Raw genomic sequence first — 26,259 nt, 5'->3', positions numbered from 1 at the left:
GCTGAAACAAACGATTTCAAAAAAAATCCATGCAAAGTTGTATTTGTTTGGGAGTGTATTGTAGTCCACACTCAATTTTTCACACTAAGCAACCAAAAAGTAAAACGACTGATCTGTAGGGAGCAAAAATTAGGTTTCTATTATGTAAAATAAGCCTAAATTTGACAGAAAACCGACACTTTTGTACAGGTATTGCCTCGGAATATAGACACATAAAAAACGTATGTAAAAATTTCACTTTTCTCTTCATTGGTGACCTACAACTTTCTTTGCGTGATTTTTTCCAATTAACCTGTTTGAATTTTTTCCTGAGAATAATCTTTGGTTTGTTTTGTTTTAAGTCAGGTTCGAAAACATTTCTTAATTTGAAAAATCAATCAAAAAAATTTGGAAGACCAGGCTTGGACTCTTAGATTGCTCCAGGAATTCCGAGGCAATCACTGCACGACTTTGACATGGTTTTTCACTGGCTAAGCTGGGCTCTAGGGACGCTCCTAAGGATGGACTCTTTGGACAAATAACCTGGGTACTCAAAAACAGGACCTAAAAAACGCTGTCAAATTTTTCAAAATCATTTTGGCCTATTTGATTTTTCATGTTGATTTTTTTTATAGTTCCCCCTGCAACTTATGAATCATTCATCTCCCTCGCTACAATTGCCCCCACTACTACTTCCCCCATTCCCTACTCTCGTATAAATGATGGGGCAACGGCAAAGGAAAAATGTGGGAGAAAGAAAGGGAGTTAAGTGTCGAGTTGCTCGCGTATGATCTCACTAAAATTGACAATTCCAGAATGACGGTTTGCTTTCAATTTCATTTTTTAACCTGAGGTTAATTGTTACTTCATAATAGTGGTCAATTTTTTATTTTTTTTAATCCTCAGTTTTTTAGAATCAACTTTTCAACTTGTTTGGTGCGTTCAATTAAATTTGTTTGGTGGGTTCATCAAGACGGTTAAAAACTGTCTGACTGCCAAAATTGAACTATGTGTCTTCATGAACCCACCAAAAAGTTTGAATGAACTCACAGAACAGGTTGAAAAACTGATATTGAAAAAAGTGAGAGTAAAGAACTAAGAAAATGACCTCTATCATGCAGTAAAAATTGACCTCAGGTAAAAAAAAATGAATTGGAAGAAAAACCATACTTCTTGAGACTTCTTATTGTTTTTCGCAGCTTTCGGAGCCAGCTCAAGCATTCAAATGCTCGAGCAGGCAGCAAGGTAAACAGTGAATCCCGCTCCAACTCACTCGGCGTAGTTGTCTATGCGGTTGAACAAGTTGATTGGTTCTTGGCCATGGCTCCAACTTTGCCGCTCTTCGATTTTCCTCCTTTGACTGACATCGTGTTGTAGTTGTAGCTTTTGTGGTAGAAGCTGTAGATATATAGATGTACATATATAATTATTTTTATAAATATTACATATTTATGTATATTTTTATATATATATATATATATATATATATATATATATATATATATATATATATATATATGCCTCCAAGCAATTATAAATAAATATATGTTTATTTTACATAGACTTAAACCCTCCATAACAATCGAAGAATGACGGTTGATCCCTTCCTGATAGGAACAATGTAAGTTCAGATATTGTTTTCGAAGAGAAATTTAAAGCAATGCAGTTTGGGTAAGCGCTACTTTTTTCAAAACTTTGAATGACATTAGCTCCAATTAATTTGCGTCGAAACTTTCAGTGAGAACTTTTTTTTGACTTTCCACGGATAATACTGTCAAGCGTTATAATTAGAAATTTGTAATATTGTCAAATCTGAAATGTTTGAACATAAGACAAAAATGTCAGTGTCCACTGATAATCGAAGGTAATTAAAGCACAAGTTGATGGGAGTCAGAAGTTTGTTGACAGATGCTTCGCTTCAAAATGCGTCGCTTCTTAAAATATTGGCTTTCCTGAAAAACGTATGTTTCATTTCGATTCCTTTTTTTTGAGCTAGAAAATTTTCTAGCAAAATTGTTTGCCATAAAACCTATGGGACTACTATACAGGTAATAATAGTTGAAATAAATGATGCTAACTTGTATGGAGGAAAAAATTAAGTTTTCTTCGCTTCAATGGAGACTTTTCGTAAAATAGATATTTCAATTTGTTTCAATATAAAATCACCAGTACAAACTTTGATGAAATAGTTTTCAAAAGGATGAAATTTTTGAAAATTGTGTACTTTTTTTACGAATGCTGTCTAATAAATTACAGCTCAGGTCGTGCTCTTCCTAAAAAACCTCAAAAAGTATGACTGGTTAAAACGCACAGACGAGCTTGATATGAGAACTGAAGTTGTTGGTGGCTTTTAAAAAGGGCGGTTTGGTGCTGCAGCTAGGAGAGCAGCTGGCTAAGAAGCTTCTTAACCTCCGAATCCGTACAAGGTCTTGCCTTGTCGTTGGAGGGCGTAGACGATGTCCATGGCTACAACGGTCTTCCTCTTGGCGTGCTCGGTGTAGGTTACAGCATCCCTGATCACGCTCTCCAAGTAGTTTTTGAGCACTACTCGGGTCTCATCGTAGATCAGTCCACTGACACGCTTGACACCTCCTCGTCGTGCAAGACGTCTGATGGCTGGCTTGGTGATGCCTTGGATATTATCTCTTAAGATCTTTCGGTGCCTCTTTGCTCCTCCTTTTCCAAGTCCTTTTCCTCCCTTTCTTCGTCCGGACATGACTGTTGCAGTTGTAGTTGTTGTAGAATTTGAAGTAGAAGTTGGGTTTGGGATTGGCAAAAATCGCCAGGTACCTAAGAATTTTCGACCGAATTTTCTGCTCTCTCATTGGCCCTCATACCAACAGCCAATGAGAGAGCAGATAATAAGTAGTAAAAAAAGTTAGGCACGTAAAGGAGCAATTGAAATTTTTTTTGAGCTCCCACAAGACCTTCTACCTCAAACTGGTCAGTCCACAGAGCTTATCAGAGCTATGTGATTGAAATCAAGCTCGTAGAAGCTCGCTTGAGGTCTGTGAGATAGCTTGCCGAACTCTGAGAGCTCGAACTTAAAAAGAGTTAACCTACTTATGCCTCAGGGCAACGGTTACTGGTCTGTATCGGTGAGGCTTCTTCACACCGCCGGTGGAAGGTGCGCTCTTCCTAGCAGCCTTGGTAGCCAGTTGCTTCCTGGGTGCCTTTCCTCCAGTACTCTTTCGTGCAGTCTGCTTCGTTCGGGCCATTCTTCGTCAGTTGAGTGTAGCTGAGTTGTAGATGTAGAAGTAGATTTTGGGTGTTGAAGTTTAGACAAATCCGTGAGGTAGCCAAGAAATTCAGATCTCCAGAAGTCTTGAGAGCGTTCGACGTATAAAAAATAGTTAGGCACGTAAAAGAGCAATAGAAGAAGAGCTCTGGTGAGTCGTTACTTATATATATTAAGGAGCATTTTCAACTATATATAGTAAAATATGTGAAGTGCCGACTATTTATACTTGGGTTGGAGGCTACCCGCGAAAAGCGGAAAAGGTGATTGGCCCGTGTCAAACTAAGCTCGAATCTGATTGGCTGAGAGGTGAAAACTTGAAAATTTGGTGTTCTTGGCTCTAGAATTGACCCAAATCTAATTTCAGCCAGCTACCAGCTCAGTTCAGCTTAAACTAGCTGAATTGGGCTCGTTAGCTAGCTTTGGAAGCTCAAACTTAGCTGTTTCGAGCTGTAAGTCAGAGAGCACAATGAAGCTCAATTCTGATTGGCTGAGACGTGAAAGCTTAAAATTTAGCAGTCTTTTAGCTCTTAAGTTGGCCTGGAGCTGATTTAAGCAAGTTACAAGCTCAGTTGAGCTTAGTAGCTCAAATTAGATGCCCAAAGCTAGGTGTTCAGAGCTCGAAGTTGCATACAAGCCAATTTGAGCTTGCTAGCTAGAGTACTAAGAGAACTATGCTTTTTGATGGCCTTTAAAAAGGCCGGTTTGGTGTTGCTCAGAGCAACTAGGTGTAGAGGCAACAGCAGTCTGACTGCGGTTTGGATCTCCCGGCTAGAGATGGTTGATCGCTTGTTGTAGTGGTCCAGTTTTGAAGCTTCACCGGCGATTCTCTCGGAGATGTCGTTCACAAAGCTTTTCATGATCGACATAGCCTTGGAGGAGATGCCGGTGTCAGGGTGGACCTGCTTCAGCACCTTGTAGATGTAGAGAGAGTAGGTCTCTCGCCTCTTCTTTTTCTTGTCTCCAGTGGGCTTCGTCTGGGCTTTGCCTGCCTTCTTGACTGCCTTTCAGCTGACTTTGGGTGCCATTGTAGAGATGTAGTTGTAGTGGTGTTGAGTTGTGGATCGAGCAAAAAGCCAACGTAACTTGAAAAATTGTGTTCAAATCGAGCTCGAAGAAGACTCAATTCTGATTGGCTCTCAGCTGAAAGCTAAATTAAGCTTCATTTTTGGACTGCCAGTCGAGCTCGAGACTAGATAGTGTTGTTAGGCCACCTTAGTTTGCTCTGAGTAGCTTAGATATGCCTGCTAGGCAGGATAAAAAGATAGAACTTTAAATTTGGTGGCCTTTACAAAGGCCGGTTTTTTTGTTGAAGCTTGAGAGCTAGCAACTGGCAGAGGTAGAAGCTCTTTACTTCTTGTCAGACTTGGGCTGAGACGAAGACTGCTTCTTGGGCAGGAGCACAGCCTGGATGTTCGGCAGCACACCACCCTGAGCAGTGGTCACTCCGTGGAGCAGCTTGTTCAACTCTTCGTCGTTCTTGATGGCCAACTGCAAGTGTCTGGGGATGATCCTGGACTTCTTGTTGTCTTTAGCAGCGTTGCCAGCCAGCTCAAGGATCTCAGCAGTCAAATACTCGAGCACAGCAGCAAGGTAGAATGGGGCTCCAGCACCAACTCGCTCAGCGTAGTTGCCCTTGCGGATAAATCGGTGGATTCGTCCAACTGGGAACTACAGTCCAGCTCGGCTTGATCGGGTCTTGGCTTTGGCTCCAACTTTGCCGCTCTTCGATTTTCCTCCTTTGCCTGACATCTTGTTGTAGTTGTAGTTGTTGTGGTAGAAGCTGTAGATTGACGATTGACTTTACCACAGTTTGGCTCCCTGTCTTAGGGTACTAAATTCAAATCGGCCACCAAGATGGGAGAGCCAATCAGAATCGAGCTAGCAAATTTGATCAGTTTTAGCTACGGTGAGAGCTCGCTTGAGGTCTGTGAGATAGCTTGCCGAGCTCTCAGAGCGCGAACTTAAAAATAGTTAGGCTACGTACGGGAGCAATTGAAAAAATTTTGAGCTCACACAAGGTGTACTAGCTTAAACTGGTCAATCCACAGATTTAATTCGAGCTCTGTGAAAAAGGCCGGTTTGGTGTTGCTCAGAGCAACTAGGTGTAGAGGCAACAGCAGTCTGACTGCGGTTTGGATCTCCCGGCTAGAGATGGTTGATCGCTTGTTGTAGTGGTCCAGTTTTGAAGCTTCACCGGCGATTCTCTCGGAGATGTCGTTCACAAAGCTTTTCATGATCGACATAGCCTTGGAGGAGATGCCGGTGTCAGGGTGGACCTGCTTCAGCACCTTGTAGATGTAGAGAGAGTAGGTCTCTCGCCTCTTCTTTTTCTTGTCTCCAGTGGGCTTCGTCTGGGCTTTGCCTGCCTTCTTGACTGCCTTTCAGCTGACTTTGGGTGCCATTGTAGAGATGTAGTTGTAGTGGTGTTGAGTTGTGGATCGAGCAAAAAGCCAACGTAACTTGAAAAATTGTGTTCAAATCGAGCTCGAAGAAGACTAAATTCTGATTGGCTCTCAGCTGAAAGCTAAATTAAGCTTCATTTTTGGACTGCCAGTCGAGCTCGAGACTAGATAGTGTTGTTAGGCCACCTTAGTTTGCTCTGAGTAGCTTAGATATGCCTGCTAGGCAGGATAAAAAGATAGAACTTTAAATTTGGTGGCCTTTAAAAAGGCCGGTTTTTTTGTTGAAGCTTGAGAGCTAGCAACTGGCAGAGGTAGAAGCTCTTTACTTCTTGTCAGACTTGGGCTGAGACGAAGACTGCTTCTTGGGCAGGAGCACAGCCTGGATGTTCGGCAGCACACCACCCTGAGCAGTGGTCACTCCGTGGAGCAGCTTGTTCAACTCTTCGTCGTTCTTGATGGCCAACTGCAAGTGTCTGGGGATGATCCTGGACTTCTTGTTGTCTTTAGCAGCGGTGCCAGCCAGCTCAAGGATCTCAGCAGTCAAATACTCGAGCACAGCAGCAAGGTAGAATGGGGCTCCAGCACCAACTCGCTCAGCGTAGTTGCCCTTGCGGATAAATCGGTGGATTCGTCCAACTGGGAACTACAGTCCAGCTCGGCTTGATCGGGTCTTGGCTTTGGCTCCAACTTTGCCGCTCTTCGATTTTCCTCCTTTGCCTGACATCTTGTTGTAGTTGTAGTTGTTGTGGTAGAAGCTGTAGATTGACGATTGACTTTACCACAGTTTGGCTCCCTGTCTTAGGGTACTAAATTCAAATCGGCCACCAAGATGGGAGAGCCAATCAGAATCGAGCTAGCAAATTTGATTAGTTTTAGCTACGGTGAGAGCTCGCTTGAGGTCTGTGAGATAGCTTGCCGAGCTCTCAGAGCGCGAACTTAAAAATAGTTAGGCTACGTACGGGAGCAATTGAAAAAATTTTGAGCTCACACAAGGTGTACTAGCTTAAACTGGTCAATCCACAGATTTAATTCGAGCTCTGTGATTTATATCAAGCTCGTACAAGCTTGCCTGAGCTCTATGAGCCTCTTTGCTCCTCCTTTGCCAAGTCCTTTTCCTCCCTTTCCTCGTCCAGACATGGTTGTTGCAGTTGTAGTTGTTGTAGAAATTGAAGTAGCAGTTGGGTTTGAGATTGGCAAAAATCGCTAGGTACCTATCAATTTTCGACCGACTTCTCTGCTCTCTGATTGGCCCTCATACCAACAGCCAATGAGAGAGCAGATAATAAGTATTTAAAAAAGTTAGGCACGTAAAGGAGCAATTGAAATTTTTTTTTTGAGCTCCCACAAGACCTTCTACCTCAAACTGGTCAGTCCACAGAGCTTATCAGAGCTATGTGATTTAAATCAAGCTCGTAGAAGCTCGCTCGAGGTCTGTGAGATAGCTTGCCGAGCTCTGAGAGCTCTAAGTTGAAAATAGTTAGGCTACGTACGGGAGCAATTGAAAAAATTTTGAGCTCACACAATGTGTACTAGCTTAAACTGGTCAGTCGACAGAGCTTATTCGAGCTCTGTGATTTAAATCAAGCTTATACAAGCTTGCCTGAGCTCTATGAGGTAGCTTGCCGAGCTCTGCGAGCTCGAAGCTCAAAAAAGTTAGGCTACGAACGGGAGCAATTGAACAGCTAGCTCGAGCTCTTTTTCCAGCTGCGTCACCCCAATGAGGGGGAAGCAGAGCTCAACCTAGACCAGCTCAAGCTTCCTCTGGTCGAAGCCCGCTTGAGCGAGGCTCAATGTGAAGAATTATAGAACTTATAGTTGGGTGGCCTTTAAAAAGGCCGGTTTGATTGGTGTGGAGTACACCTTGAGCTTAAGCTCGCTCTCCTCGGATTCGTCGAGCCAACTGGATGTCCTTGGGCATGATCGTGACTCTCTTGGCGTGGATCGCGCACAAGTTGGTGTCCTCGAACAGGCTGACCAAGTAGCTCTCGCTGGCTTCCTGCAGAGCCATGATGGCAGTGCTCTGGAACCGCAAGTCAGTCTTGAAGTCCTGGGCGATTTCTCTGACCAGTCGCTGGAAGGGCAGCTTTCGGATCAACAGCTCAGTGGACTTCTGGTATCTCCTGATCTCCCTCAGGGCAACGGTTCCTGGTCTGTATCGGTGAGGCTTCTTCACACCGCCGGTGGAAGGTGCGCTCTTCCTTGCAGCCTTGGTAGCCAGTTGCTTCCTGGGTGCCTTTCTCCGGTACTCTTTCGTGCAGTCTGCTTCGTTCGGGCCATTCTTCGTCAGTTGAGTGTAGCTGAGTTGTAGATGTAGAAGTAGATTTTGGGTGTTGAATTTTGTGAAAATCCGTGAGGTAACCTAGAGATTCAGATCTCCAGAAGCCTTGAGAGCGCTCGATGTATAAAAAAATAGTTAGGCACGTAAAAGAGCAATAGAAGGAGAGCTCTGGTGAGTCGTTACTTATATATATTAAGGAGCAATTTCAACTATATATATAGTAAAGTATGTGAAGTGCCGACTATTTATACTTGGGTTGGAGGTTACCCGCCAAAAGCGGCATAGGTGATTGGCCCGTGTCTGAGTGATAGCGGAAGCTCAAACTAAGCTCGAATCTGATTGGCTGAGAAGTGAAAAGTTGAAAATTTGGTGTTTCTGCCTCTAGAATTGACCCAAAGCTAATGTCAGCCAGCTACAAACTCAATTGAGCTTATCCTAGCTGAATTGGGTTCGTTAGCTAGCTTTGGAAGCTCAAACTTAGCTATTTCGAGCTGTAAGTTAGAGAGCACAAGGAAGCTCAAATCTGATTGGCTGAGACGTGAAAGCTTAAAATTCTGCTGTCTTTTAGCTCTTAAATTGATCTGGAGCTATTTTAAGCAAGTTACAAGCTCAGTTGAGCTTAGTAGCTCAAATTAGATGCTCAAAGCTAGCTTTTGAGAGCTCGAAATTGCATACAAGCCAATTTGAGCTTGCTAGCTAGAGTACAAAGAGAACTATGCTTTTTGGTGGCCTTTAAAAAGGCCGGTTTGGTGTTGCTCAGAGCAACTAGTTGCAGAAGCTGGTCGTCTACTTGGAGCTGGTGTACTTGGTGACGGCCTTGGTTCCCTCACTGACAGCATGCTTGGCCAGCTCTCCGGGCAACAGCAGTCTGACTGCGGTTTGGATCTCCCGGCTAGAGATGGTTGATCGCTTGTTGTAGTGGGCCAGTTTTGAAGCTTCACCGGCGATTCTCTCGAAGATGTCGTTCACGAAGCTGTTCATGATCGACATAGCCTTGGAGGAGATGCCGGTGTCAGGGTGGACCTGCTTCAGCACCTTGTAGATGTAGAGAGAGTAGGTCTCTCGCCTCTTCTTCTTCTTTTTCTTGTCTCCAGTGGGCTTCTTCTGGGCTTTGCCTGCCTTCTTGACTGCCTTTCCGCTGACTTTGGGTGCCATTGTAGAGATGTAGTTGTAGTGGTGTTGAGTTGTGGATCGAGCAAAAATGCCAACCTAACTTGAAAAATTGTGTTCAAATTGAGCTCGAAGAATACTCAATTCTGATTGGCTCTCAGCTGAAAGCTAAATTAAGCTTCAATTTTGGACTGCCAGTCGAGCTCGAGGCTAGCTAGTTGTGTTAGGCCCCCATGGTTTGCTCTGAGTAGCGTAGCTATGCCTGCTAGGCAGGATAAAAAGATAGAACTTTAAGTTTGGTGGCCTTTAAAAAGGCCGGTTTGGTGTTGAAGCTTGAAAGCTAGCAACTGGTTGAGGTAGAAGCTCTTTACTTCTTGTCAGACTTGGGCTGAGACGAAGACTGCTTCTTGGGTAGGAGCACAGCCTGGATGTTTGGCAGCACACCGCCCTGAGCAATGGTCACTCCGTGGAGCAGCTTGTTCAACTCTTCGTCGTTCCTGATGGCCAACTGCAAGTGTCTGGGGATGATCCTGGACTTCTTGTTGTCTTTAGCAGCGTTGCCAGCCAGCTCAAGGATCTCAGCAGTCAAGTACTCGAGCACAGCAGCAAGGTAGACTGGAGCTCCAGCACCAACTCGCTCAGCGTAGTTGCCCTTGCGGATGAATCGGTGGATTCTTCCAACAGGGAACTGCAGTCCAGCTCGGCTTGATCGGGTCTTGGCCTTGGCTCCAACTTTGCCGCTCTTCGATTTTCCTCCTTTGCCTGACGCCTGACATCGTGTTGTAGTTGTGGTAGAAGCTGTAGATTGACGATTGACTTTACCCGCAATTTGGCTCCCTGTCTTAGGGTAGTAAGTTCAAATCGGCCACCAAGATGGGAGAGCCAATCAGAATCGAGCTAGCATTTTAAGTTAATTTAGATACGCTGAAAACTCTACACTAACTAGCTGAGCTTGTTAGAGCTCTAGCAGAGCTCGTTAGAGCTCTAGTAGAGCTTGACTTAAGAACTGAGATAGTTGGTGGCCTTTAAAAAGGCCGGTTTGGTGCTGCAGCTAGGAGAGCAGCTGGCTAAGAAGCTTCTTAACCTCCGAATCCGTACAAGGTCTTGCCTTGTCTCTTGAGGGCGTAGACGATGTCCATGGCTACAACGGTCTTCCTCTTGGCGTGCTCGGTGTAGGTTACAGCATCCCTGATCACGCTCTCCAAGTAGTTCTTGAGCACTCCTCGGGTCTCTTCGTAGATCAGTCCACTGATACGCTTGACACCTCCTCGTCGAGCAAGACGTCTGATGGCTGGCTTGGTGATGCCTTGGATGTTATCTCTTAAGATCTTTCGGTGCCTCTTTGCTCCTCCTTTGCCAAGTCCTTTTCCTCCCTTTCCTCGTCCAGACATGGTTGTTGCAGTTGTAGTTGTTGTAGAAATTGAAGTAGCAGTTGGGTTTGAGATTGGCAAAAATCGCTAGGTACCTATCAATTTTCGACCGTCTTCTCTGCTCTCTGATTGGCCCTCATACCAACAGCCAATGAGAGAGCAGATAATAAGTATTTAAAAAAGTTAGGCACGTAAAGGAGCAATTGAAATTTTTTTTTTGAGCTCCCACAAGACCTTCTACCTCAAACTGGTCAGTCCACAGAGCTTATCAGAGCTATGTGATTTAAATCAAGCTCGTAGAAGCTCGCTCGAGGTCTGTGAGATAGCTTGCCGAGCTCTGAGAGCTCTAAGTTGAAAATAGTTAGGCTACGTACGGGAGCAATTGAAAAAATTTTGAGCTCACACAAGGTGTACTAGCTTAAACTGGTCAGTCGACAGAGCTTATTCGAGCTCTGTGATTTAAATCAAGCTTATACAAGCTTGCCTGAGCTCTATGAGGTAGCTTGCCGAGCTCTGCGAGCTCGAAGCTCAAAAAAGTTAGGCTACGTACGGGAGCAATTGAACAGCTAGCTCGAGCTCTTTTTCCAGCTGCGTCACCCCAATGAGGGGGAAGCAGAGCTCAACCTAGACCAGCTCAAGCTTCCTCTGGTCGAAGCTCGCTTGAGCGAGGCTCAATGTGAAGAATTATAGAACTTATAGTTGGGTGGCCTTTAAAAAGGCCGGTTTGATTGGTGTGGAGTACACCTTGAGCTTAAGCTCGCTCTCCTCGGATTCGTCGAGCCAACTGGATGTCCTTGGGCATGATCGTGACTCTCTTGGCGTGGATCGCGCACAAGTTGGTGTCCTCGAACAGGCTGACCAAGTAGCTCTCGCTGGCTTCCTGCAGAGCCATGATGGCAGTGCTCTGGAACCGCAAGTCAGTCTTGAAGTCCTGGGCGATTTCTCTGACCAGTCGCTGGAAGGGCAGCTTTCGGATCAACAGCTCAGTGGACTTCTGGTATCTCCTGATCTCCCTCAGGGCAACGGTTCCTGGTCTGTATCGGTGAGGCTTCTTCACACCGCCGGTGGAAGGTGCGCTCTTCCTTGCAGCCTTGGTAGCCAGTTGCTTCCTGGGTGCCTTTCCTCCGGTACTCTTTCGTGCAGTCTGCTTCGTTCGGGCCATTCTTCGTCAGTTGAGTGTAGCTGAGTTGTAGATGTAGAAGTAGATTTTGGGTGTTGAATTTTGTGAAAATCCGTGAGGTAACCTAGAGATTCAGATCTCCAGAAGCCTTGAGAGCGCTCGATGTATAAAAAAATAGTTAGGCACGTAAAAGAGCAATAGAAGGAGAGCTCTGGTGAGTCGTTACTTATATATATTAAGGAGCAATTTCAACTATATATATAGTAAAGTATGTGAAGTGCCGACTATTTATACTTGGGTTGGAGGTTACCCGCCAAAAGCGGCATAGGTGATTGGCCCGTGTCTGAGTGATAGCGGAAGCTCAAACTAAGCTCGAATCTGATTGGCTGAGAAGTGAAAAGTTGAAAATTTGGTGTTTCTGCCTCTAGAATTGACCCAAAGCTAATGTCAGCCAGCTACAAACTCAATTGAGCTTATCCTAGCTGAATTGGGTTCGTTAGCTAGCTTTGGAAGCTCAAACTTAGCTATTTCGAGCTGTAAGTTAGAGAGCACAAGGAAGCTCAAATCTGATTGGCTGAGACGTGAAAGCTTAAAATTCTGCTGTCTTTTAGCTCTTAAATTGATCTGGAGCTATTTTAAGCAAGTTACAAGCTCAGTTGAGCTTAGTAGCTCAAATTAGATGCTCAAAGCTAGCTTTTGAGAGCTCGAAATTGCATACAAGCCAATTTGAGCTTGCTAGCTAGAGTACAAAGAGAACTATGCTTTTTGGTGGCCTTTAAAAAGGCCGGTTTGGTGTTGCTCAGAGCAACTAGTTGCAGAAGCTGGTCGTCTACTTGGAGCTGGTGTACTTGGTGACGGCCTTGGTTCCCTCACTGACAGCATGCTTGGCCAGCTCTCCGGGCAACAGCAGTCTGACTGCGGTTTGGATCTCCCGGCTAGAGATGGTTGATCGCTTGTTGTAGTGGGCCAGTTTTGAAGCTTCACCGGCGATTCTCTCGAAGATGTCGTTCACGAAGCTGTTCATGATCGACATAGCCTTGGAGGAGATGCCGGTGTCAGGGTGGACCTGCTTCAGCACCTTGTAGATGTAGAGAGAGTAGGTCTCTCGCCTCTTCTTCTTCTTTTTCTTGTCTCCAGTGGGCTTCTTCTGGGCTTTGCCTGCCTTCTTGACTGCCTTTCCGCTGACTTTGGGTGCCATTGTAGAGATGTAGTTGTAGTGGTGTTGAGTTGTGGATCGAGCAAAAATGCCAACCTAACTTGAAAAATTGTGTTCAAATTGAGCTCGAAGAATACTCAATTCTGATTGGCTCTCAGCTGAAAGCTAAATTAAGCTTCAATTTTGGACTGCCAGTCGAGCTCGAGGCTAGCTAGTTGTGTTAGGCCCCCATGGTTTGCTCTGAGTAGCGTAGCTATGCCTGCTAGGCAGGATAAAAAGATAGAACTTTAAGTTTGGTGGCCTTTAAAAAGGCCGGTTTGGTGTTGAAGCTTGAAAGCTAGCAACTGGTTGAGGTAGAAGCTCTTTACTTCTTATCAGACTTGGGCTGAGACGAAGACTGCTTCTTGGGTAGGAGCACAGCCTGGATGTTTGGCAGCACACCGCCCTGAGCAATGGTCACTCCGTGGAGCAGCTTGTTCAACTCTTCGTCGTTCCTGATGGCCAACTGCAAGTGTCTGGGGATGATCCTGGACTTCTTGTTGTCTTTAGCAGCGTTGCCAGCCAGCTCAAGGATCTCAGCAGTCAAGTACTCGAGCACAGCAGCAAGGTAGACTGGAGCTCCAGCACCAACTCGCTCAGCGTAGTTGCCCTTGCGGATGAATCGGTGGATTCTTCCAACAGGGAACTGCAGTCCAGCTCGGCTTGATCGGGTCTTGGCCTTGGCTCCAACTTTGCCGCTCTTCGATTTTCCTCCTTTGCCTGACATCGTGTTGTAGTTGTGGTAGAAGCTGTAGATTGACGATTGACTTTACCCGCAATTTGGCTCCCTGTCTTAGGGTAGTAAGTTCAAATCGGCCACCAAGATGGGAGAGCCAATCAGAATCGAGCTAGCATTTTAAGTTAATTTAGATACGCTGAAAACTCTACACTAACTAGCTGAGCTTGTTAGAGCTCTAGCAGAGCTCGTTAGAGCTCTAGTAGAGCTTGACTTAAGAACTGAGATAGTTGGTGGCCTTTAAAAAGGCCGGTTTGGTGCTGCAGCTAGGAGAGCAGCTGGCTAAGAAGCTTCTTAACCTCCGAATCCGTACAAGGTCTTGCCTTGTCTCTTGAGGGCGTAGACGATGTCCATGGCTACAACGGTCTTCCTCTTGGCGTGCTCGGTGTAGGTTACAGCATCCCTGATCACGCTCTCCAAGTAGTTCTTGAGCACTCCTCGGGTCTCTTCGTAGATCAGTCCACTGATACGCTTGACACCTCCTCGTCGAGCAAGACGTCTGATGGCTGGCTTGGTGATGCCTTGGATGTTATCTCTTAAGATCTTTCGGTGCCTCTTTGCTCCTCCTTTGCCAAGTCCTTTTCCTCCCTTTCCTCGTCCAGACATGGTTGTTGCAGTTGTAGTTGTTGTAGAAATTGAAGTAGCAGTTGGGTTTGAGATTGGCAAAAATCGCTAGGTACCTATCAATTTTCGACCGACTTCTCTGCTCTCTGATTGGCCCTCATACCAACAGCCAATGAGAGAGCAGATAATAAGTATTTAAAAAAGTTAGGCACGTAAAGGAGCAATTGAAATTTTTTTTTTGAGCTCCCACAAGACCTTCTACCTCAAACTGGTCAGTCCACAGAGCTTATCAGAGCTATGTGATTTAAATCAAGCTCGTAGAAGCTCGCTCGAGGTCTGTGAGATAGCTTGCCGAGCTCTGAGAGCTCTAAGTTGAAAATAGTTAGGCTACGTACGGGAGCAATTGAACAGCTAGCTCGAGCTCTTTTTCCAGCTGCGTCACCCCAATGAGGGGGAAGCAGAGCTCAACCTAGACCAGCTCAAGCTTCCTCTGGTCGAAGCTCGCTTGAGCGAGGCTCAATGTGAAGAATTATAGAACTTATAGTTGGGTGGCCTTTAAAAAGGCCGGTTTGATTGGTGTGGAGTACACCTTGAGCTTAAGCTCGCTCTCCTCGGATTCGTCGAGCCAACTGGATGTCCTTGGGCATGATCGTGACTCTCTTGGCGTGGATCGCGCACAAGTTGGTGTCCTCGAACAGGCTGACCAAGTAGCTCTCGCTGGCTTCCTGCAGAGCCATGATGGCAGTGCTCTGGAACCGCAAGTCAGTCTTGAAGTCCTGGGCGATTTCTCTGACCAGTCGCTGGAAGGGCAGCTTTCGGATCAACAGCTCAGTGGACTTCTGGTATCTCCTGATCTCCCTCAGGGCAACGGTTCCTGGTCTGTATCGGTGAGGCTTCTTCACACCGCCGGTGGAAGGTGCGCTCTTCCTTGCAGCCTTGGTAGCCAGTTGCTTCCTGGGTGCCTTTCCTCCGGTACTCTTTCGTGCAGTCTGCTTCGTTCGGGCCATTCTTCGTCAGTTGAGTGTAGCTGAGTTGTAGATGTAGAAGTAGATTTTGGGTGTTGAATTTTGTGAAAATCCGTGAGGTAACCTAGAGATTCAGATCTCCAGAAGCCTTGAGAGCGCTCGATGTATAAAAAAATAGTTAGGCACGTAAAAGAGCAATAGAAGGAGAGCTCTGGTGAGTCGTTACTTATATATATTAAGGAGCAATTTCAACTATATATATAGTAAAGTATGTGAAGTGCCGACTATTTATACTTGGGTTGGAGGTTACCCGCCAAAAGCGGCATAGGTGATTGGCCCGTGTCTGAGTGATAGCGGAAGCTCAAACTAAGCTCGAATCTGATTGGCTGAGAAGTGAAAAGTTGAAAATTTGGTGTTTCTGCCTCTAGAATTGACCCAAAGCTAATGTCAGCCAGCTACAAACTCAATTGAGCTTATCCTAGCTGAATTGGGTTCGTTAGCTAGCTTTGGAAGCTCAAACTTAGCTATTTCGAGCTGTAAGTTAGAGAGCACAAGGAAGCTCAAATCTGATTGGCTGAGACGTGAAAGCTTAAAATTCTGCTGTCTTTTAGCTCTTAAATTGATCTGGAGCTATTTTAAGCAAGTTACAAGCTCAGTTGAGCTTAGTAGCTCAAATTAGATGCTCAAAGCTAGCTTTTGAGAGCTCGAAATTGCATACAAGCCAATTTGAGCTTGCTAGCTAGAGTACAAAGAGAACTATGCTTTTTGGTGGCCTTTAAAAAGGCCGGTTTGGTGTTGCTCAGAGCAACTAGTTGCAGAAGCTGGTCGTCTACTTGGAGCTGGTGTACTTGGTGACGGCCTTGGTTCCCTCACTGACAGCATGCTTGGCCAGCTCTCCGGGCAACAGCAGTCTGACTGCGGTTTGGATCTCCCGGCTAGAGATGGTTGATCGCTTGTTGTAGTGGGCCAGTTTTGAAGCTTCACCGGCGATTCTCTCGAAGATGTCGTTCACGAAGCTGTTCATGATCGACATAGCCTTGGAGGAGATGCCGGTGTCAGGGTGGACCTGCTTCAGCACCTTGTAGATGTAGAGAGAGTAGGTCTCTCGCCTCTTCTTCTTCTTTTTCTTGTCTCCAGTGGGCTTCTTCTGGGCTTTGCCTGCCTTCTTGACTGCCTTTCCGCTGACTTTGGGTGCCATTGTAGAGATGTAGTTGTAGTGGTGTTGAGTTGTGGATCGAGCAAAAATGCCAACCTAACTTGAAAAATTGTGTTCAAATTGAGCTCGAAGAATACTCAATTCTGATTGGCTCTCAGCTGAAAGCTAAATTAAGCTTCAATTTTGGACTGCCAGTCGAGCTCGAGGCTAGCTAGTTGTGTTAGGCCCCCATGGTTTGCTCTGAGTAGCGTAGCTATGCCTGCTAGGCAGGATAAAAAGATAGAACTTTAAGTTTGGTGGCCTTTAAAAAGGCCGGTTTGGTGTTGAAGCTTGAAAGCTAGCAACTGGTTGAGGTAGAAGCTCTTTACTTCTTGTCAGACTTGGGCTGAGACGAAGACTGCTTCTTGGGTAGGAGCACAGCCTGGATGTTTGGCAGCACACCGCCCTGAGCAATGGTCACTCCGTGGAGCAGCTTGTTCAACTCTTCGTCGTTCCTGATGGCCAACTGCAAGTGTCTGGGGATGATCCTGGACTTCTTGTTGTCTTTAGCAGCGTTGCCAGCCAGCTCAAGGATCTCAGCAGTCAAGTACTCGAGCACAGCAGCAAGGTAGACTGGAGCTCCAGCACCAACTCGCTCAGCGTAGTTGCCCTTGCGGATGAATCGGTGGATTCTTCCAACAGGGAACTGCAGTCCAGCTCGGCTTGATCGGGTCTTGGCCTTGGCTCCAACTTTGCCGCTCTTCGATTTTCCTCCTTTGCCTGACATCGTGTTGTAGTTGTGGTAGAAGCTGTAGATTGACGATTGACTTTACCCGCAATTTGGCTCCCTGTCTTAGGGTAGTAAGTTCAAATCGGCCACCAAGATGGGAGAGCCAATCAGAATCGAGCTAGCATTTTAAGTTAATTTAGATACGCTGAAAACTCTACACTAACTAGCTGAGCTTGTTAGAGCTCTAGCAGAGCTCGTTAGAGCTCTAGTAGAGCTTGACTTAAGAACTGAGATAGTTGGTGGCCTTTAAAAAGGCCGGTTTGGTGCTGCAGCTAGGAGAGCAGCTGGCTAAGAAGCTTCTTAACCTCCGAATCCGTACAAGGTCTTGCCTTGTCTCTTGAGGGCGTAGACGATGTCCATGGCTACAACGGTCTTCCTCTTGGCGTGCTCGGTGTAGGTTACAGCATCCCTGATCACGCTCTCCAAGTAGTTCTTGAGCACTCCTCGGGTCTCTTCGTAGATCAGTCCACTGATACGCTTGACACCTCCTCGTCGAGCAAGACGTCTGATGGCTGGCTTGGTGATGCCTTGGATGTTATCTCTTAAGATCTTTCGGTGCCTCTTTGCTCCTCCTTTGCCAAGTCCTTTTCCTCCCTTTCCTCGTCCAGACATGGTTGTTGCAGTTGTAGTTGTTGTAGAAATTGAAGTAGCAGTTGGGTTTGAGATTGGCAAAAATCGCTAGGTACCTATCAATTTTCGACCGACTTCTCTGCTCTCTGATTGGCCCTCATACCAACAGCCAATGAGAGAGCAGATAATAAGTATTTAAAAAAGTTAGGCACGTAAAGGAGCAATTGAAATTTTTTTTTTGAGCTCCCACAAGACCTTCTACCTCAAACTGGTCAGTCCACAGAGCTTATCAGAGCTATGTGATTTAAATCAAGCTCGTAGAAGCTCGCTCGAGGTCTGTGAGATAGCTTGCCGAGCTCTGAGAGCTCTAAGTTGAAAATAGTTAGGCTACGTACGGGAGCAATTGAAAAAATTTTGAGCTCACACAAGGTGTACTAGCTTAAACTGGTCAGTCGACAGAGCTTATTCGAGCTCTGTGATTTAAATCAAGCTTATACAAGCTTGCCTGAGCTCTATGAGGTAGCTTGCCGAGCTCTGCGAGCTCGAAGCTCAAAAAAGTTAGGCTACGTACGGGAGCAATTGAACAGCTAGCTCGAGCTCTTTTTCCAGCTGCGTCACCCCAATGAGGGGGAAGCAGAGCTCAACCTAGACCAGCTCAAGCTTCCTCTGGTCGAAGCTCGCTTGAGCGAGGCTCAATGTGAAGAATTATAGAACTTATAGTTGGGTGGCCTTTAAAAAGGCCGGTTTGATTGGTGTGGAGTACACCTTGAGCTTAAGCTCGCTCTCCTCGGATTCGTCGAGCCAACTGGATGTCCTTGGGCATGATCGTGACTCTCTTGGCGTGGATCGCGCACAAGTTGGTGTCCTCGAACAGGCTGACCAAGTAGCTCTCGCTGGCTTCCTGCAGAGCCATGATGGCAGTGCTCTGGAACCGCAAGTCAGTCTTGAAGTCCTGGGCGATTTCTCTGACCAGTCGCTGGAAGGGCAGCTTTCGGATCAACAGCTCAGTGGACTTCTGGTATCTCCTGATCTCCCTCAGGGCAACGGTTCCTGGTCTGTATCGGTGAGGCTTCTTCACACCGCCGGTGGAAGGTGCGCTCTTCCTTGCAGCCTTGGTAGCCAGTTGCTTCCTGGGTGCCTTTCCTCCGGTACTCTTTCGTGCAGTCTGCTTCGTTCGGGCCATTCTTCGTCAGTTGAGTGTAGCTGAGTTGTAGATGTAGAAGTAGATTTTGGGTGTTGAATTTTGTGAAAATCCGTGAGGTAACCTAGAGATTCAGATCTCCAGAAGCCTTGAGAGCGCTCGATGTATAAAAAAATAGTTAGGCACGTAAAAGAGCAATAGAAGGAGAGCTCTGGTGAGTCGTTACTTATATATATTAAGGAGCAATTTCAACTATATATATAGTAAAGTATGTGAAGTGCCGACTATTTATACTTGGGTTGGAGGTTACCCGCCAAAAGCGGCATAGGTGATTGGCCCGTGTCTGAGTGATAGCGGAAGCTCAAACTAAGCTCGAATCTGATTGGCTGAGAAGTGAAAAGTTGAAAATTTGGTGTTTCTGCCTCTAGAATTGACCCAAAGCTAATGTCAGCCAGCTACAAACTCAATTGAGCTTATCCTAGCTGAATTGGGTTCGTTAGCTAGCTTTGGAAGCTCAAACTTAGCTATTTCGAGCTGTAAGTTAGAGAGCACAAGGAAGCTCAAATCTGATTGGCTGAGACGTGAAAGCTTAAAATTCTGCTGTCTTTTAGCTCTTAAATTGATCTGGAGCTATTTTAAGCAAGTTACAAGCTCAGTTGAGCTTAGTAGCTCAAATTAGATGCTCAAAGCTAGCTTTTGAGAGCTCGAAATTGCATACAAGCCAATTTGAGCTTGCTAGCTAGAGTACAAAGAGAACTATGCTTTTTGGTGGCCTTTAAAAAGGCCGGTTTGGTGTTGCTCAGAGCAACTAGTTGCAGAAGCTGGTCGTCTACTTGGAGCTGGTGTACTTGGTGACGGCCTTGGTTCCCTCACTGACAGCATGCTTGGCCAGCTCTCCGGGCAACAGCAGTCTGACTGCGGTTTGGATCTCCCGGCTAGAGATGGTTGATCGCTTGTTGTAGTGGGCCAGTTTTGAAGCTTCACCGGCGATTCTCTCGAAGATGTCGTTCACGAAGCTGTTCATGATCGACATAGCCTTGGAGGAGATGCCGGTGTCAGGGTGGACCTGCTTCAGCACCTTGTAGATGTAGAGAGAGTAGGTCTCTCGCCTCTTCTTCTTCTTTTTCTTGTCTCCAGTGGGCTTCTTCTGGGCTTTGCCTGCCTTCTTGACTGCCTTTCCGCTGACTTTGGGTGCCATTGTAGAGATGTAGTTGTAGTGGTGTTGAGTTGTGGATCGAGCAAAAATGCCAACCTAACTTGAAAAATTGTGTTCAAATTGAGCTCGAAGAATACTCAATTCTGATTGGCTCTCAGCTGAAAGCTAAATTAAGCTTCAATTTTGGACTGCCAGTCGAGCTCGAGGCTAGCTAGTTGTGTTAGGCCCCCATGGTTTGCTCTGAGTAGCGTAGCTATGCCTGCTAGGCAGGATAAAAAGATAGAACTTTAAGTTTGGTGGCCTTTAAAAAGGCCGGTTTGGTGTTGAAGCTTGAAAGCTAGCAACTGGTTGAGGTAGAAGCTCTTTACTTCTTGTCAGACTTGGGCTGAGACGAAGACTGCTTCTTGGGTAGGAGCACAGCCTGGATGTTTGGCAGCACACCGCCCTGAGCAATGGTCACTCCGTGGAGCAGCTTGTTCAACTCTTCGTCGTTCCTGATGGCCAACTGCAAGTGTCTGGGGATGATCCTGGACTTCTTGTTGTCTTTAGCAGCGTTGCCAGCCAGCTCAAGGATCTCAGCAGTCAAGTACTCGAGCACAGCAGCAAGGTAGACTGGAGCTCCAGCACCAACTCGCTCAGCGTAGTTGCCCTTGCGGATGAATCGGTGGATTCTTCCAACAGGGAACTGCAGTCCAGCTCGGCTTGATCGGGTCTTGGCCTTGGCTCCAACTTTGCCGCTCTTCGATTTTCCTCCTTTGCCTGACATCGTGTTGTAGTTGTGGTAGAAGCTGTAGATTGACGATTGACTTTACCCGCAATTTGGCTCCCTGTCTTAGGGTAGTAAGTTCAAATCGGCCACCAAGATGGGAGAGCCAATCAGAATCGAGCTAGCATTTTAAGTTAATTTAGATACGCTGAAAACTCTACACTAACTAGCTGAGCTTGTTAGAGCTCTAGCAGAGCTCGTTAGAGCTCTAGTAGAGCTTGACTTAAGAACTGAGATAGTTGGTGGCCTTTAAAAAGGCCGGTTTGGTGCTGCAGCTAGGAGAGCAGCTGGCTAAGAAGCTTCTTAACCTCCGAATCCGTACAAGGTCTTGCCTTGTCTCTTGAGGGCGTAGACGATGTCCATGGCTACAACGGTCTTCCTCTTGGCGTGCTCGGTGTAGGTTACAGCATCCCTGATCACGCTCTCCAAGTAGTTCTTGAGCACTCCTCGGGTCTCTTCGTAGATCAGTCCACTGATACGCTTGACACCTCCTCGTCGAGCAAGACGTCTGATGGCTGGCTTGGTGATGCCTTGGATGTTATCTCTTAAGATCTTTCGGTGCCTCTTTGCTCCTCCTTTGCCAAGTCCTTTTCCTCCCTTTCCTCGTCCAGACATGGTTGTTGCAGTTGTAGTTGTTGTAGAAATTGAAGTAGCAGTTGGGTTTGAGATTGGCAAAAATCGCTAGGTACCTATCAATTTTCGACCGACTTCTCTGCTCTCTGATTGGCCCTCATACCAACAGCCAATGAGAGAGCAGATAATAAGTATTTAAAAAAGTTAGGCACGTAAAGGAGCAATTGAAATTTTTTTTTTGAGCTCCCACAAGACCTTCTACCTCAAACTGGTCAGTCCACAGAGCTTATCAGAGCTATGTGATTTAAATCAAGCTCGTAGAAGCTCGCTCGAGGTCTGTGAGATAGCTTGCCGAGCTCTGAGAGCTCTAAGTTGAAAATAGTTAGGCTACGTACGGGAGCAATTGAACAGCTAGCTCGAGCTCTTTTTCCAGCTGCGTCACCCCAATGAGGGGGAAGCAGAGCTCAACCTAGACCAGCTCAAGCTTCCTCTGGTCGAAGCTCGCTTGAGCGAGGCTCAATGTGAAGAATTATAGAACTTATAGTTGGGTGGCCTTTAAAAAGGCCGGTTTGATTGGTGTGGAGTACACCTTGAGCTTAAGCTCGCTCTCCTCGGATTCGTCGAGCCAACTGGATGTCCTTGGGCATGATCGTGACTCTCTTGGCGTGGATCGCGCACAAGTTGGTGTCCTCGAACAGGCTGACCAAGTAGCTCTCGCTGGCTTCCTGCAGAGCCATGATGGCAGTGCTCTGGAACCGCAAGTCAGTCTTGAAGTCCTGGGCGATTTCTCTGACCAGTCGCTGGAAGGGCAGCTTTCGGATCAACAGCTCAGTGGACTTCTGGTATCTCCTGATCTCCCTCAGGGCAACGGTTCCTGGTCTGTATCGGTGAGGCTTCTTCACACCGCCGGTGGAAGGTGCGCTCTTCCTTGCAGCCTTGGTAGCCAGTTGCTTCCTGGGTGCCTTTCCTCCGGTACTCTTTCGTGCAGTCTGCTTCGTTCGGGCCATTCTTCGTCAGTTGAGTGTAGCTGAGTTGTAGATGTAGAAGTAGATTTTGGGTGTTGAATTTTGTGAAAATCCGTGAGGTAACCTAGAGATTCAGATCTCCAGAAGCCTTGAGAGCGCTCGATGTATAAAAAAATAGTTAGGCACGTAAAAGAGCAATAGAAGGAGAGCTCTGGTGAGTCGTTACTTATATATATTAAGGAGCAATTTCAACTATATATATAGTAAAGTATGTGAAGTGCCGACTATTTATACTTGGGTTGGAGGTTACCCGCCAAAAGCGGCATAGGTGATTGGCCCGTGTCTGAGTGATAGCGGAAGCTCAAACTAAGCTCGAATCTGATTGGCTGAGAAGTGAAAAGTTGAAAATTTGGTGTTTCTGCCTCTAGAATTGACCCAAAGCTAATGTCAGCCAGCTACAAACTCAATTGAGCTTATCCTAGCTGAATTGGGTTCGTTAGCTAGCTTTGGAAGCTCAAACTTAGCTATTTCGAGCTGTAAGTTAGAGAGCACAAGGAAGCTCAAATCTGATTGGCTGAGACGTGAAAGCTTAAAATTCTGCTGTCTTTTAGCTCTTAAATTGATCTGGAGCTATTTTAAGCAAGTTACAAGCTCAGTTGAGCTTAGTAGCTCAAATTAGATGCTCAAAGCTAGCTTTTGAGAGCTCGAAATTGCATACAAGCCAATTTGAGCTTGCTAGCTAGAGTACAAAGAGAACTATGCTTTTTGGTGGCCTTTAAAAAGGCCGGTTTGGTGTTGCTCAGAGCAACTAGTTGCAGAAGCTGGTCGTCTACTTGGAGCTGGTGTACTTGGTGACGGCCTTGGTTCCCTCACTGACAGCATGCTTGGCCAGCTCTCCGGGCAACAGCAGTCTGACTGCGGTTTGGATCTCCCGGCTAGAGATGGTTGATCGCTTGTTGTAGTGGGCCAGTTTTGAAGCTTCACCGGCGATTCTCTCGAAGATGTCGTTCACGAAGCTGTTCATGATCGACATAGCCTTGGAGGAGATGCCGGTGTCAGGGTGGACCTGCTTCAGCACCTTGTAGATGTAGAGAGAGTAGGTCTCTCGCCTCTTCTTCTTCTTTTTCTTGTCTCCAGTGGGCTTCTTCTGGGCTTTGCCTGCCTTCTTGACTGCCTTTCCGCTGACTTTGGGTGCCATTGTAGAGATGTAGTTGTAGTGGTGTTGAGTTGTGGATCGAGCAAAAATGCCAACCTAACTTGAAAAATTGTGTTCAAATTGAGCTCGAAGAATACTCAATTCTGATTGGCTCTCAGCTGAAAGCTAAATTAAGCTTCAATTTTGGACTGCCAGTCGAGCTCGAGGCTAGCTAGTTGTGTTAGGCCCCCATGGTTTGCTCTGAGTAGCGTAGCTATGCCTGCTAGGCAGGATAAAAAGATAGAACTTTAAGTTTGGTGGCCTTTAAAAAGGCCGGTTTGGTGTTGAAGCTTGAAAGCTAGCAACTGGTTGAGGTAGAAGCTCTTTACTTCTTGTCAGACTTGGGCTGAGACGAAGACTGCTTCTTGGGTAGGAGCACAGCCTGGATGTTTGGCAGCACACCGCCCTGAGCAATGGTCACTCCGTGGAGCAGCTTGTTCAACTCTTCGTCGTTCCTGATGGCCAACTGCAAGTGTCTGGGGATGATCCTGGACTTCTTGTTGTCTTTAGCAGCGTTGCCAGCCAGCTCAAGGATCTCAGCAGTCAAGTACTCGAGCACAGCAGCAAGGTAGACTGGAGCTCCAGCACCAACTCGCTCAGCGTAGTTGCCCTTGCGGATGAATCGGTGGATTCTTCCAACAGGGAACTGCAGTCCAGCTCGGCTTGATCGGGTCTTGGCCTTGGCTCCAACTTTGCCGCTCTTCGATTTTCCTCCTTTGCCTGACATCGTGTTGTAGTTGTGGTAGAAGCTGTAGATTGACGATTGACTTTACCCGTGTAAGTATGTGTTGGTCTGTGACCAGTTAAGCTTCTGAAGCAGACCTGCTGCTCTTTAAGCTGTTAACTTCCGGGTGTTGTTCATCTTGCGGAAAGTTGTTGTTGGAAAATTGCTTGTATTGGTGTGAGTCTGTGTCTGTTGATTGTTGTAGAGTGTCGTTTGATGTTGTTCATCTTGCGGAAAGGTGTTGTTGGAAAATTGCTTGTATTGGTGTGAGTCTGTGTGCGTATGTGTCTGTTGATTGTTGTAGAGTGTCTCGGATTAGTTCTTGTATCTTGGGGTTTGTCTGTGAAGCTCTTTTGAGGTAATTTGAGTTTAGTCTTGTTAGTTCATCTTGAATCGTCTTCATCCTGGTGATTTTATGTACTTCCTCTGTTGGTGTTAGTATTGGTAGATGGTAGGCTATTTTTAGTGCTCTGTTCTGCAATCTTCGTAAGTGACTTGTTGATGCGTTTGCCCACGAAGGTGATGCGTATGTGAATCCTGGTAGAATTGTTGATTGGTACAAAAACTTTAAGACTTTGGATTTGATGCCTTTGGCTCGTAGTACTAGTAGAAAATTGATTTTCCTTGTCGATTTGTCTTCAATTCTTTGTAGATAGTCTTTCCATGTCAGGTTGTTATTTAGGGTAACTCCAAGAAATTTAGTGGTTGTTGATGGTTCGATCTCTTCGTTCTGTAGCATTAATTTGCAGTCATTCTTCTTGCGTCTTGTAAAAAGTACAAAGTTTGTCTTCTCCGGGTTCACGTCTATCTTCCATTTCTGGCACCATGCTTCAAGTTTGTTTAGGCCACCTTGTAGTCTGTGTGTTGCATTCTTGCTTGTGTTTGAACTTGTGTAAATTGCTATGTCGTCGGCATATTGTGATATTGTTGTTAGACCTGCTTCTGGTTTGCTTACATAGATGTTGAAAAGGATTGGACTGATTACACTTCCTTGTGGTACTCCTGCACTGGGTGTGAAACTTTCGGCTTTGGCTTGGTGGTATACTACTGTTAACTGTCGGTCTGTCAGAAAACTCTTGGTCCATTTTACAATCCACTTCGGACAGTTGATCTCTAGTAGTCTGTAGTATAAGCCTTCGTGCCAGACAGAGTCAAAGGCTCGTTGCACGTCTAGAAATGCTGCTGCAACGGGTTGCTTCCAGTTATTCTCTTTATAGATTGTCTCTGTTAGACAGAGTAAATTGTCGGTGGTGCATCGTTTGCTTCGGTATGCACTTTGAAAGTGTCCGAAGATGTCGTGATCTTCGCAGTGTACTAGTAGCTGCTCTTTGACAAAACATTCGCAGATCTTCCCGATACAGCTTGTAAGTGAGAGTGGTCTATAGTTTTTGGGATCTTTGTGGTCTTTCTCGGGTTTTGGTAACATTGATACTGTCGCTTGTTTCCAGCCTAAAGGAACGTAGCCACTTCTCAGCGATTGTACTATGATTTGTCTTAGTACTTCTAGTACGTTGATGGGCAGGTTTTTCATCGCTTTGTAGCTAACTTTGTCTTGTCCTGGGGCAGTGTTTTTTCTGTGATTGATCACGTCTTTGAGTTGCTTTAAGCTAATTTCTGTTTGTGCAAAACCTGTCTGTTCCAGTTGAAAGTCTTGGATTTTCGCCTGTGACACCTTGTCATGTACTTCCTGTTCATGCGTTAGAGCTGCCTGAGAGTTTGTTATATTTGTCGTCATGTTTGCTTTGAGCATCTTAGCGAAGTGGTTCGCAGCGTCTTGATTTGTCATTTTCAGTTTACTCGTTCGTTTAGGTCTTGTGCCTGTGAGCTTTTTTACTGCTTTCCAGAAATTCTGTTGTGTTGGTCCTTTGTTCATTTCACTGAGTAGTTTGAGTTGGTTTTCTTCTTCTACTGTCTGTTTTAGCTGTCTGATGTCTTTCTTTGTTTTGTTTAGCTTTGTACACAGGTCTTTGTAGTCATTGGTGTCGTGTTGGTCATATCGTCTCATCTTTTGTTTTTGTCGTTCAAGTTTGTGTTTGTTTCTGACTAGTTCGACTAGTTGTGGGTTCGTGAATTGGGGCTTGTGTTCTTTGAGGCTGCCTTGGTAGCATTTGTCAATGTGTTTGGCTATCTGGTCAGCTTCTCGAGCTAGACCTTCGTCAGTTTTGATTGAGTCAGGGTTGAACTTGTAGTTCGTTACAGTACCTCTGAATTTTCGCCAGTTTGGTTTTGTGCATGTTCTCTTTGGAACAGTTAGTTCGTACTCTGCAATTGTCATGTAGTGATC

At 45.9% G+C, this 26,259-nt stretch overlaps 18 protein-coding genes and 2 pseudogenes across 18 annotated transcripts in view; all 20 read right to left on the bottom strand.

Annotated features, from left to right (window-relative positions):
• The window catches only part of LOC134845154 (nuclear pore complex protein Nup153-like), a 438,386-nt gene that overhangs the window by 275,541 nt on the left and 136,586 nt on the right, over positions 1-26,259 (bottom strand). The gene's annotated exons all lie outside the window — the stretch shown is intronic.
• LOC134844771 (WD repeat and HMG-box DNA-binding protein 1-like) overlaps positions 1-26,259 on the bottom strand; it is a 473,647-nt gene that overhangs the window by 310,807 nt on the left and 136,581 nt on the right. The window lies entirely within an intron of this gene.
• LOC134844768 (uncharacterized) lies at positions 1,266-3,197 on the bottom strand. The gene is made up of 3 exons (XM_063861582.1): positions 3,043-3,197; positions 2,403-2,681; positions 1,266-1,377 (listed from the first exon to the last, which is right to left on the bottom strand). Exons 1-3 carry the CDS (start codon positions 3,195-3,197, stop codon positions 1,266-1,268), a joined length of 546 nt encoding a protein of 181 aa, XP_063717652.1.
• On the bottom strand, positions 3,823-4,245 carry LOC134844767 (late histone H2B.L4-like). Its single transcript, XM_063861581.1, has 2 exons — positions 4,234-4,245; positions 3,823-4,188 (listed from the first exon to the last, which is right to left on the bottom strand). The coding sequence occupies exons 1-2, from the start codon at positions 4,243-4,245 to the stop codon at positions 3,823-3,825; spliced, it is 378 nt and encodes a 125-aa protein (XP_063717651.1).
• LOC134844766 (histone H2A-beta, sperm-like) lies at positions 4,568-4,969 on the bottom strand (annotated as a pseudogene).
• Positions 5,945-6,346, bottom strand: LOC134844764 (late histone H2A.2.2-like; annotated as a pseudogene).
• Positions 7,490-8,183, bottom strand: LOC134844763 (uncharacterized). The gene is made up of 2 exons (XM_063861580.1): positions 8,152-8,183; positions 7,490-7,919 (listed from the first exon to the last, which is right to left on the bottom strand). The coding sequence occupies exons 1-2, from the start codon at positions 8,181-8,183 to the stop codon at positions 7,490-7,492; spliced, it is 462 nt and encodes a 153-aa protein (XP_063717650.1).
• LOC134844211 (histone H2B.1/H2B.2) lies at positions 8,631-9,066 on the bottom strand. Its single transcript, XM_063860792.1, has one exon. It carries the CDS (start codon positions 9,053-9,055, stop codon positions 8,687-8,689), a length of 369 nt encoding a protein of 122 aa, XP_063716862.1. The 5' UTR covers positions 9,056-9,066; the 3' UTR covers positions 8,631-8,686.
• Positions 9,358-10,401, bottom strand: LOC134844762 (late histone H2A.L3-like). Its single transcript, XM_063861579.1, has 2 exons — positions 10,095-10,401; positions 9,358-9,808 (listed from the first exon to the last, which is right to left on the bottom strand). The coding sequence occupies exons 1-2, from the start codon at positions 10,399-10,401 to the stop codon at positions 9,378-9,380; spliced, it is 738 nt and encodes a 245-aa protein (XP_063717649.1). The 3' UTR covers positions 9,358-9,377.
• On the bottom strand, positions 11,132-11,576 carry LOC134844207 (histone H3). Its single transcript, XM_063860787.1, has one exon. It carries the CDS (start codon positions 11,540-11,542, stop codon positions 11,132-11,134), a length of 411 nt encoding a protein of 136 aa, XP_063716857.1. The 5' UTR covers positions 11,543-11,576.
• On the bottom strand, positions 12,274-12,709 carry LOC134844210 (histone H2B.1/H2B.2). Its single transcript, XM_063860791.1, has one exon. It carries the CDS (start codon positions 12,696-12,698, stop codon positions 12,330-12,332), a length of 369 nt encoding a protein of 122 aa, XP_063716861.1. The 5' UTR covers positions 12,699-12,709; the 3' UTR covers positions 12,274-12,329.
• LOC134844761 (late histone H2A.2.2) lies at positions 13,021-13,439 on the bottom strand. Its single transcript, XM_063861578.1, has one exon. It carries the CDS (start codon positions 13,420-13,422, stop codon positions 13,021-13,023), a length of 402 nt encoding a protein of 133 aa, XP_063717648.1. The 5' UTR covers positions 13,423-13,439.
• LOC134844760 (uncharacterized) lies at positions 13,726-17,537 on the bottom strand. Its single transcript, XM_063861576.1, has 4 exons — positions 17,191-17,537; positions 15,255-15,384; positions 14,674-15,003; positions 13,726-14,053 (listed from the first exon to the last, which is right to left on the bottom strand). The coding sequence occupies exons 1-4, from the start codon at positions 17,495-17,497 to the stop codon at positions 13,726-13,728; spliced, it is 1,095 nt and encodes a 364-aa protein (XP_063717646.1). The 5' UTR covers positions 17,498-17,537.
• On the bottom strand, positions 15,734-16,169 carry LOC134844209 (histone H2B.1/H2B.2). The gene has a single exon (XM_063860790.1). The coding sequence runs from the start codon at positions 16,156-16,158 to the stop codon at positions 15,790-15,792; it is 369 nt and encodes a 122-aa protein (XP_063716860.1). The 5' UTR covers positions 16,159-16,169; the 3' UTR covers positions 15,734-15,789.
• LOC134844208 (late histone H2A.2.2) lies at positions 16,452-16,899 on the bottom strand. The gene has a single exon (XM_063860789.1). The coding sequence runs from the start codon at positions 16,880-16,882 to the stop codon at positions 16,481-16,483; it is 402 nt and encodes a 133-aa protein (XP_063716859.1). The 5' UTR covers positions 16,883-16,899; the 3' UTR covers positions 16,452-16,480.
• On the bottom strand, positions 18,228-18,672 carry LOC134844279 (histone H3). Its single transcript, XM_063860883.1, has one exon. The coding sequence runs from the start codon at positions 18,636-18,638 to the stop codon at positions 18,228-18,230; it is 411 nt and encodes a 136-aa protein (XP_063716953.1). The 5' UTR covers positions 18,639-18,672.
• LOC134844284 (histone H2B.1/H2B.2) lies at positions 19,370-19,805 on the bottom strand. The gene has a single exon (XM_063860887.1). It carries the CDS (start codon positions 19,792-19,794, stop codon positions 19,426-19,428), a length of 369 nt encoding a protein of 122 aa, XP_063716957.1. The 5' UTR covers positions 19,795-19,805; the 3' UTR covers positions 19,370-19,425.
• On the bottom strand, positions 20,088-20,535 carry LOC134844282 (late histone H2A.2.2). Its single transcript, XM_063860885.1, has one exon. It carries the CDS (start codon positions 20,516-20,518, stop codon positions 20,117-20,119), a length of 402 nt encoding a protein of 133 aa, XP_063716955.1. The 5' UTR covers positions 20,519-20,535; the 3' UTR covers positions 20,088-20,116.
• Positions 22,830-23,265, bottom strand: LOC134844283 (histone H2B.1/H2B.2). Its single transcript, XM_063860886.1, has one exon. It carries the CDS (start codon positions 23,252-23,254, stop codon positions 22,886-22,888), a length of 369 nt encoding a protein of 122 aa, XP_063716956.1. The 5' UTR covers positions 23,255-23,265; the 3' UTR covers positions 22,830-22,885.
• LOC134844280 (late histone H2A.2.2) lies at positions 23,548-23,995 on the bottom strand. The gene has a single exon (XM_063860884.1). The coding sequence runs from the start codon at positions 23,976-23,978 to the stop codon at positions 23,577-23,579; it is 402 nt and encodes a 133-aa protein (XP_063716954.1). The 5' UTR covers positions 23,979-23,995; the 3' UTR covers positions 23,548-23,576.

This window comes from Symsagittifera roscoffensis, chromosome 4, assembly GCF_963678635.1.
Source record: "Symsagittifera roscoffensis chromosome 4, txSymRosc1.1, whole genome shotgun sequence".
Taxonomy (NCBI): domain Eukaryota; kingdom Metazoa; phylum Xenacoelomorpha; order Acoela; family Convolutidae; genus Symsagittifera; species Symsagittifera roscoffensis.
The sequence above is the reverse complement of the archived record's forward strand: the minus strand, read 5'-3'. Positions and strand labels throughout refer to the sequence as shown.

Coding starts and splice junctions, on each gene's coding strand:
- LOC134844768 (XM_063861582.1), bottom strand. CDS start 3,197: ATGGCCCGAACGAAGCAGACTGCACGAAAGAGTACTGGAGGAAAGGCA. Junction 2,682..3,042: donor ACCGTTGCCCTGAGGCATAA/GTAGGTTAACTC, acceptor GTCCGGACGAAG/AAAGGGAGGAAAAGGACTTG. Junction 1,378..2,402: donor CAACGACAAGGCAAGACCTT/GTACGGATTCGG, acceptor ATATATCTACAG/CTTCTACCACAAAAGCTACA.
- LOC134844763 (XM_063861580.1), bottom strand. CDS start 8,183: ATGCCGCTTTTGGCGGGTAACCTCCAACCCAA. Junction 7,920..8,151: donor GCGGGTAACCTCCAACCCAA/GTATAAATAGTC, acceptor TCTACAACTCAG/CTACACTCAACTGACGAAGA.
- LOC134844211 (XM_063860792.1), bottom strand. CDS start 9,055: ATGGCACCCAAAGTCAGCGGAAAGGCAGTCAAGAAGGCAGGCAAAGCC.
- LOC134844762 (XM_063861579.1), bottom strand. CDS start 10,401: ATGTCTGGACGAGGAAAGGGAGGAAAAGGACTTGGCAAAGGAGGAGCA. Junction 9,809..10,094: donor GACCTTGTACGGATTCGGAG/GTTAAGAAGCTT, acceptor GTCAATCTACAG/CTTCTACCACAACTACAACA.
- LOC134844207 (XM_063860787.1), bottom strand. CDS start 11,542: ATGGCCCGAACGAAGCAGACTGCACGAAAGAGTACCGGAGGAAAGGCA.
- LOC134844210 (XM_063860791.1), bottom strand. CDS start 12,698: ATGGCACCCAAAGTCAGCGGAAAGGCAGTCAAGAAGGCAGGCAAAGCC.
- LOC134844761 (XM_063861578.1), bottom strand. CDS start 13,422: ATGTCAGGCAAAGGAGGAAAATCGAAGAGCGGCAAAGTTGGAGCCAAG.
- LOC134844209 (XM_063860790.1), bottom strand. CDS start 16,158: ATGGCACCCAAAGTCAGCGGAAAGGCAGTCAAGAAGGCAGGCAAAGCC.
- LOC134844208 (XM_063860789.1), bottom strand. CDS start 16,882: ATGTCAGGCAAAGGAGGAAAATCGAAGAGCGGCAAAGTTGGAGCCAAG.
- LOC134844760 (XM_063861576.1), bottom strand. CDS start 17,497: ATGTCTGGACGAGGAAAGGGAGGAAAAGGACTTGGCAAAGGAGGAGCA. Junction 15,004..15,254: donor GCGGGTAACCTCCAACCCAA/GTATAAATAGTC, acceptor CAACTGACGAAG/AATGGCCCGAACGAAGCAGA. Junction 14,054..14,673: donor CTGTTCGAGGACACCAACTT/GTGCGCGATCCA, acceptor TTCTACAACAAC/TACAACTGCAACAACCATGT.
- LOC134844279 (XM_063860883.1), bottom strand. CDS start 18,638: ATGGCCCGAACGAAGCAGACTGCACGAAAGAGTACCGGAGGAAAGGCA.
- LOC134844284 (XM_063860887.1), bottom strand. CDS start 19,794: ATGGCACCCAAAGTCAGCGGAAAGGCAGTCAAGAAGGCAGGCAAAGCC.
- LOC134844282 (XM_063860885.1), bottom strand. CDS start 20,518: ATGTCAGGCAAAGGAGGAAAATCGAAGAGCGGCAAAGTTGGAGCCAAG.
- LOC134844283 (XM_063860886.1), bottom strand. CDS start 23,254: ATGGCACCCAAAGTCAGCGGAAAGGCAGTCAAGAAGGCAGGCAAAGCC.
- LOC134844280 (XM_063860884.1), bottom strand. CDS start 23,978: ATGTCAGGCAAAGGAGGAAAATCGAAGAGCGGCAAAGTTGGAGCCAAG.